This window comes from Lytechinus pictus, chromosome 18, assembly GCF_037042905.1.
Source record: "Lytechinus pictus isolate F3 Inbred chromosome 18, Lp3.0, whole genome shotgun sequence".
NCBI classification, from domain to species: domain Eukaryota; kingdom Metazoa; phylum Echinodermata; class Echinoidea; order Temnopleuroida; family Toxopneustidae; genus Lytechinus; species Lytechinus pictus.
In genome coordinates this window covers 25755324-25764486 of record NC_087262.1, presented here as the reverse complement: position 1 = coordinate 25764486, position 9163 = coordinate 25755324, and the positions used below count along the sequence as shown (strand labels likewise).

The 9163-nt window shown below is 39.2% G+C and overlaps 1 protein-coding gene across 2 annotated transcripts in view; it reads left to right on the top strand.

Moving 5' to 3' along the window:
* Positions 1-3893: 3893 nt before the first annotated feature.
* Positions 3894-9163, top strand: part of LOC129281973 (heparan-alpha-glucosaminide N-acetyltransferase-like) — a 32857-nt gene continuing 27587 nt past the window's right edge. The window contains exon 1 of one of the 2 annotated variants that reach the window (XM_054917903.2): positions 3894-4174. In XM_054917903.2, the coding sequence (XP_054773878.2) occupies positions 4099-4174 (76 nt within the window). In that variant the 5' untranslated portion in view covers positions 3894-4098. The remainder of the gene's footprint in view (positions 4175-9163) is intronic. The other variant, XM_064112998.1, reaches the window with a different exon arrangement.

The following is a 9163-nucleotide window of genomic DNA, read 5'->3' as shown; positions in this document are numbered from 1 at the left end:
ATATGTGAATTAAATGTTGAAAAGATGCTATGACAATTTTTTTTTATTTGTCGGCATTTTTTTATGTTGATATGACGAGACTTTATGTATTTGTATGAGGGCGTTTATGACAAATGACGGGATGACGAAATGATGAAGTGACGGTAAAAAAAAAAAAGTTGGCGTAATGATGAAAGGGCGGTATGATGGTATGAATAACGGTATGACGGAATGGAGAGATGAGGAAATGAGGCCGTTGACGGATGGTAAAATGTATGACGAAATGACGGTATGGCGGAATGTTGGTATGACGAGATGACGGTATGACGGAATGGTGAAATGGCTGTATGACGGTATGACGGTATGAATGACGGTATGACCGGTGTGTTGGCTCAGTTGGTAGAGCGTCCGTCTCACAACCGGGAGGTCGGGGATTCAAACCCCGGCCCCGTCAGACCAAAAGACGTTAAAAGATGGGAGTTGCTGCTACCCTGTTTGGCGTTCAACGATTAACGGGATAGAGCCTCGTCGATCTGGCGCTGCACAGCGGCTGCCGGGCCCACGATCAATCGAGCAAAGCAAATTTTCGGAGTTTTTCATTCATGTCTATTTCGAACAATAAAATATGGATTTTCATTTTCATGACGGAATGGTAAATTGGCGGTATAACGTCATAATTTCATACTTATTGATTCATATTTTAATAATTTCATACTTATTGATCCATATTTTTATGATTTCATACTTATTGATCAATTTTTTTTAATTTCATATTGATCGATCAATATGTTTATGATTTCATTTTTATCGATCCATATTTTTATGATTATCGATATTTTGAAAAGAACATCGAATATCAATAATCCATATTGTTTACAACAATAGGGATTATAAATATAACCCCTATGTCCTATTGATTACAACAATATGATTATAACTAATCCTATTGTTTAGAACAAAGGAAAATTATGGTAATATATGATTTAAGCATACATACACGTACAGCTATTCATATTCTTTTTAAAATTTGATTTATCTACGATGTTTTTTGTATTGTTTGTCATTACCAATTCGCAGGTGTAAGCGCTTTTGTATGTTTAATTCGTATTGATTTTGTATTTATGTCGTTTTCATTTAATTGTATCATGAAAAAATTGATATAGAAATGAAATAAATCAATAAATTCAATTCAATATATAAAGCCCACACAAAACAACAACAACAAAAAGAAATGTAAAAGATGAGCAGCCTATTTGAAACCCATCTATTTTATTATTTTATTGTTACCCATAATGGCATGATGATTCAACATTCGATTTATTACGATTATTGTAATACAAAATTAACGCTGATAAAAAAAAAGTACTAGCGCCATCTCTGGTCACTTATTGCCAGTGTTTTGAGGTAAAAGGAAGAAGAGAGAGAGCGAGAAAGGAAGAGAAACATAAAGAAGGGAAAGAAAATTATGAGGATGAGTGAAATAATATTATTAGAATATATTGAATACAATGAATGTCCACTAACAACTGACAAAGAAAAAAAATAGTGAGCTTGCTATTTATCACGGTATATTTTAGCGGGAGACGTACGTTATCTCGTACCATGATCATGATGATCGTGGAAGTAAACCTAAATTATTGGAAAAATCCTCACTAACTTTGAAGCCCAAGTCTACGCCAACAGAACACTGAAAATTCCATTAAAAACTAAATTACAAACTAAATTTTCCCTTGGATTTTAACAAATTCAATATGAAATATTTTACTTTTTTGTAGATGATAAAGAGATGATAAAGAGAAAGGATATGAGATATTGCAATCATGGATAACCACTGGAGTCAACCGTATTTTATTTCATCATGATCATAATGGATAGATCGATGATTAGGCCTACTCGGTAGTTTGAATGGTCCTCACTTTGGCACTATGGCCACTAAATAAATAGGCCTACTGATACAAGTTCCGGTATTGTCGACGATCGTATAATAATCACTAAATATTTTGCTGATCATTTTAGTCAAGTTTCATTCATATTGCCAACTTCTGTTTATAATTAAAGTATTGCTGTTTTTATGATCTAAATTTTATCTGCAAAAGATTGCTGCGAATCGATTTTTAAGTAAGATACCATTATTATAAATCATAACAATAATTTGAACTAGCTTGGAGGCCACTCAAAGCAAGTCTTAAATCACTGGACGAACTAAATATATTCATTTTTTGCCGCTATTCCCCATAATTTTTAGTTACTCAGTTTCTAAGTCTTGGTTTATTTTGTGTTACTTTGCATTTGTTAGTAGGCGCCTATGTTTAGAGCAACAAAGTCTATACTAGCTAGACGGTGATCCACGTGGCGGGGGTGGAGGGCATATGTTAGCTCTCGATTTATATTCAAAAGCCAAAATATCAAATTAAGATCACTCACTTCATTATTGAGAAGCCATTTCTTTTCGCCGAAGTAATTCTGATTTGACCTCTTGAAACTAAATTTGGGAGGAGTGGACTTTGTCTCCACGCCCCCCACCCCTTCACTCAGCATGGTCGCCGCTCCGGAGGGTGCGCGTTTCTCCGACATTCTTTTATCCGACAGTTACCATAGTAACATGTATTTCTCAAGGGATGCATCCCGGGGGGGGGGCACTCGACCAAAAAAGTAGTGGGTATGTGCCGCGGGCGAGACAAAAAACGGGGGCCTTGGAGCGGGCTTATTGTAAGAAGGAGGGTCCTCGGAACGGGCTTCGGAACGACAAATGTTTGTGAAAACGGGGGTCCTTGGAACGGGTCCCTGCGTGTGCATCCCTATGGAAAGTGCATGCAGCTAGCCCAGCGGCACGGGCGCCGGGTGCGCTAGCGCAGAGGCGATGGTCAGACAGCACTCTGCGGCCGCTTTTCACCAAAATCATGCCGTTCATTGTAGCAGAACCCCGGGGGGGGGGGGGCACTCGACCAAAAAAGTGGTAGGGGTGTGCCGCGGGCGAGACAAAAAACGGGGGCCTTGGAGCGGGCTTATTGTAAAAAGGAGGGTCCTCGGAACGGGCTTCGGAACTACAATTTTGTGAAAACGGGGGTCCTTGGAACGGATCGCCAGCGTGCGAGTACGTGCGTATGTACCCCTATGGAACGGGCGTGCGTGCATGATGCAGCTATACGCGGCCTCCGCTGGGTGCGCTAGCGCAGAGACGATGGTCGGACAGCGCTCGGCGGCCGCTTTTCACCAAAATTGCAGCAGATCAATGCGACCGGAACGGCGTAACGAAAAATATGCGAAGCTTTGGAGCGGATTTCTTTCTTTTTTTTTCTCGATAAGAACAAAGTGCTATGCCTTGGAGCGGCTTTCTTTGTTTTTTGTCTCGATAAGACAAAAATGCTATGCCTCGGAACGAAAATTTGAGTGTGAAAATGGGGGTCCCCTCCGCGGCACATACCCACTATGCATTATATACTGAGTGCCCCCCCCCCCCCCCGGGAGCAGAACAATGCGACCGGAACGGCGTAACGGAAAATATGCGAAGCCTTGGAGCGGATTTATTTCTTCTTTTTCTCGATAAGAAGAAAATACTATGCTTTGGAGCGGCTTTCTTTGTTCTTTTTCTCATAAGACAAAAAATGATATGCCTTGGAACGGAAATTTGAGTGTAAAAATGGGGGTCCCCTCCGCGGCACATACCCACTATGCATTATATACTGAGTGCCCCCCCCCCCCGGGATGCATGCAAAACCCATGCAGACAAGAAACAGGTCAGGACTGACAACTTGGTAGACGACACTTGTTGATACAACACTTTCCAGATACATCTTAAATCGCAGTATGTTCCCTAATAGACAACCATTTCATGCAGGGATTCGTGAGGCAAAACCCTGGCCCCTCCCCCTGTCAACATCACTTAGACCCCCCCCCCCCCCCACCCCGGAGGTAGACCACTAGCACACGGTTCTTCTTTCATTCGCTCAACGCAGACTGTATAATGATGCACTCAAGCGAATATCTGAATTCACTCTAGATCAATACTATGCGATTTGTAACACAATAATTCTGCATGCATTCGACGGGCATGTATATTCTCCTGGATCTCTAGAACTCTACCAGAGATACTGGACTGTATATACCACCACCACCACCATGTTGATGTCACGATGGATTACCATTTTCACTAGTTCAGTCGCTGTATTGAGCTTTGCTGTTCTGGCTTCATGCTGTAAGTACAGTGATATCAACAGGCTAAATGGTCTATTTACTTATTACTGTGCATGTAGACTATGTATAATTTTTGAGTATGGATAATAACCGATTGTATTTACAATAATGCTCTGGGTTACAAGTGGTATTTCCACTTCATGTCGTTTGCATAGCATGGGGATGGAGAGGATGAGAAGCAGGAAGAAGAAGGGAGGGGGGAGAGTAGTCTGCAGTAGTGAGATTAGATACACTATGTACTGTGGCTGGCTCTTAACACAGACAGATAGAGAGTTTGTCGTCTAGTCTTCACTCTATTGTATACCGATTAAAGAGACAGATATGAGTCCGTGTTTGCAGACTGAGGGCTGTGAGAGAGCTTTATTGACTATTATATTGTGATATATTATGACCATTTTCCACTTTGTATTCTTCTTCCTTATTCAAAGTGATGGTAACCTTTCTCTCCATGTTTGATTTTCTTTTGGGGTGTGTATTTAGGACTAGCTTCTCACATTTTATTTTCTTTGAACTGCAATATGGCCCCTTATTTGGCAGCGAAACTTCCTCGTTTGTAGGGTCCATTTTTCAGTGGTTATCGGGGATATTATTTTGTGCCCCCTATTTTATGAAATATTCGACCCGCCTCTCATTCTAATTAAAATTTACGTAGGAAGTTTTTCAATGAATCTTTGAAGATTAGAATTCTTGCTGTAAACAAGCATGAGAATGGAAAGTTAATATAAGAATATAATGCTTTTAAGCATTGATCAAGTTCATATGAAATTAAAATCGACTATAACATTGATACAGGAGATATAAGCCCGGGGGAGGGGGGCAGTTATTTATGTTTTTTTCTCCAAAGCTGTTTTTTAAAAGACTTTTAGCCTAACGTGTTTAGGGTACGTGTTTCCCCCATGCATTTTCCCCGAGGTCACATTTTGGCGACAACTTGTTTAGGGGCCAAAATGTGTTTAAAAAAAGCCCGCGAAAAACTTGTTTAGGGGATACTTTTGCACACAGAGAAAAACTCGTTTAGGGGGTGTTTGGAAATTACTTGGTCATGCGTGTGTACAGCAATATATTTCACTGCCCCCCCCCCCCGCAATATGAGTCCATCAAGCAAAGTGAACAGATCACCAGTCGTGTTTAAATCGTTCGAACAGCTTTATGAAACTATATTGCGGGTCCATGATGAAACATAGATTAAAACGGCTATGAAAGATATACCTCATTTCTTTTTTTTAATGAATATCGAATGAGTGGCTTATGAGTACCCATTGAAGAGAAATCATGTATTGAATTTTAAATACCTCCCATTCACACAAGGCTTTACTCTTCAAGGCCCCGTCTTACAAAGAGTTACGTTTGATCCAATCAATATCAACTGTATGGAAATCCATCCATACCATTTTTTTCTGCAGGAAATGTGAATGCTCCCCTAAGTAAGCAAAGAGAATCACACTGAATCTTCAAGAGAATGATGAATGTATGATTATACATCATATCTAGAAAATAATTTGAACAAATTTGCATTTTAGATGTTGACGTTGCTCGCAGGTTAGTTGCTGGCCCGCCTGGCCGTCCATATATAGTTGTGTGATTGATCGATCAATCGCAACTCTTTTTAAGACGGGGCCCAGAGATGCCAGTCTTCAGGCCCTGACAAAGTCCCATGCTTTTCTCAGGCTTGATATTGTACAATAATACATATTATTATGGGTTAGCAGCCGCGAATCTATGATTTATTTTTCTTGAAGGGAGAGGGGGTGCATTTCGCCCCCCCCAAAAAAAATCAATCAATAAAAGGTCTTCATTCTCTAATGTAGGGTGTTTGCTCTCCAGAAAAAAATTGACAAGCAAAAAAAAGGTATCCCAAATGAAAGGCATTTTTACTTTTTGTTTAAGGTGGGTACAATTTTACAGGGTTCCGATCCCCACCTGGTTGGTAAATTGCCAATTCGTCTACTACCAACTCGTCCACTCACCACACGGTCTACTTTCATTTAGTCTAATGCCATTCCGTCCATCAACATTTCTTCTAACAACCATTTGGTCCAATAACCATTTGGTCTATTTATCACTTCGTCTTATCACCATTTCGTCTATGATCATTTCGTCTCATAACCAGTTGGTCTAAAATCCATTTTATTTTCATTAATTTTGCACAATAATACACTTAGTCCAATTAGACCAAATGGTATATGGACTAAATTGCTATTGGACCAATTGGTTATTAGACGAGTTGGCAATTGGACGAATTGGCATTAGACCAATTGGAAATAAACCACCTGGTTAGGGGTTCTGCCTTCTGTTCAGGGCAAGTGAGTCAAACCAAAGAGTAAAAAGTGATAACTCCTTGGTCAAACTGTCTGACATCCCGTTTCCTGACCTTGGCTTTTTGACTTCGGCTTTTCAATGATTCGCGTCTACAACTTCAGGTTTTGTTTTGTTAGCTTTTTGAAGTGAACTGTTGTACAACAACGTCATCTCGTACCAAACTACCGCTTCCCCCCCCCCTTCTCCCCCGGTATTTCTTATTTCCCACCCCCGATCTCGTTGTACGCATCGATTATAGCAAATCACCAATCAAGATCATCGTTGCATACGCACTTGTTTCAAAACACTGACCATGAACAAATCGGAATTCTTTCAGCATTGGAAAACCTTTACGTTACGGGGCACTGTTGCTTAAAATGGGAAGAACGGGTCAGCTCTAGTCTGCAGGTACAGATTGAAACTGTGATCAACAAGTGTGTCTCCACGCAAAGACTAGCACATACATTCAATTTAGAGGGCCTTCAATACACACAAGGCATGAGTTATGTAGGCTGCACATTCAGACCCTTAACTCGAGTGAAGGGTATGCACAGCAAACTAGGTCAGCTCAGTGTTGCGGAAAAGACAGAATGACTACAAAGATAACCAGTGAGGGTGCCACGGAAGGAGGGAGGGGGCATGGGGACCGTCCCGTCTGATTTTTCAAGTGATGAAAAAATAATAAAAGGAGAAAAAAAGGAGAAGGGGAGGCAAGAAGGAAGGAAGCAGATTATAAAAACGAGAAGTCTAGGCCATGTAATATTTCATGACGTCACTTTTAGTTCACCTTGCCCCCCCCCCATATATATACAGTGCGTATCAAAAAAAAGTTTACACTTAGAAAAAATCCTGTAATATTATACATGTGTAATATCCTGAAGATTTCTCCACATTTTAACATTGGTACAGATCCATTTAAAGGGGAATCCAACTCAAATAAAAACTTATTTTTATAAGGAAAAGAAAAATCAGACAAGTTGATAGGTGAAAGTTTGAACAATATTGGACAAACAACAAGAAAGTTATGAATTTTTAAAAGTTGTAAATATTGGTAATCACTATCCCCATGGAGACTTCAAATTGGCCGCATATGGGATGTCATAGTGATGTAAGGCAAGGACTACTCTTCCATGTACTCCAATACATATTATGGCTAAAATGTCATTTTTCCCAAAAGTTTTATTTTAAATTATATTTTTCTTTCATGAGGACATAAAACAATATACTACCTGGGTTATATTTAGATTACTGCCCCAAGGGAATGGGTACTTAGGAGAAAACCACAAATCCCTGATAATAAAGTACATGGCCTATGGGAAAGTTGTCCTTGCCCCTTGTCATAATTTACTTACCCAGTTGCCAATTTGAAATCTACGTAGTATTAGTGATCTCAATTTTAAAGCAGCTATAACTTTCTTATTGCTTGTCCGATTTCTTTCAGACTTTCGCCATTTTGTTTGATTTATTTTACTCCTTCCCAACACAACATTTTATGGCCAAGGCTGGATTCCCCTTTAAGCAAATGACGATATAACTGTCGAAAAATATTTCCGCCTGAGTGAGCACCACTTACTTTTGAAAAGTTAGTGAAAAATGATTTGCGCAGAACTTTGAAATAGTTATGTGAATAAAAGTAGACCTTAATCATGAAGAACGCGTGGAATTTAGCTAGTAAAATTGATTTGAAGATATCTTTTACCTTTTTTAACTTGTTTCCTTTCCCAAAACACTTTGAAGAGAAGAGTGCATTGCGCCCCACCTCACTCCCCCACACACCGATGCCATTGTGACGATATTTGAGCTGTGATTTACATGAAACGGCTTAGGCTTGATTTTCATTTTGTTAATCATTGTCAAGCTTGGGAAAAGTGTGGAGAAACAAGTATTAAATGAAAAATGAAATGTAAACCCACTTTAAATGATAAAAACTTGGTGAAAAATGCTGGAGATGTCCGATATAAACTTTTTTTTCAGATTCAGTTATGTCCTCAGATCCAGTTATGTCCTCAGATCCAGCTGGCAAAAAATGGTAAAGGTTGTGCTTACTAAGTGTTGAAATTTCAATTTGGGTGGCAAAATTGTTCCAAAATGCTTGAATGTATCCATTTTATTTCAATTGACTAAAAGTGCAATGGAAATGTATGAGAAATGTTTCGCATGGTAAGTTTTATTTCGCCCTTTCCCCTTGACACAGCGTGAAAACGAGCATTTCTGCGAGCTTTACAAAAATGGACAGTGCTCACTCAAGTGTAACATTCTGTCAAAACTTTTACTTTCATTGGATAGATAAGACCCAAACCCAAGATTATATGTGAAAAAATACCCACATGTTGTATATTTTTTAATTCCCAGGGCTTATTGAAAGTGTAAACTCTTTTTTTTATATGCACTGTATAGAACCACCAAATCACAATAAAATCACAATCAAACCACACGTTTACAATTAAGATATCAAGCTTTAAATCCGTTAACCCCCCTCGGCTTTCTTTGAAATGGAGTATTCAGATCAGCCAAATCAATACTCAATGCACTCAATTTTAGAAATCGCCGGGTTGATTTCTATAATTGATTGCAATTAATGAGTATTGTGTAAGATTGGTCGTTAGCTTTATGTTACAAGGCCATGTTCAGAAGGTTTATTTTCAATTCGTCTAATGCCAATTCGTCCAATTGCCAACTCGACTATTATTTG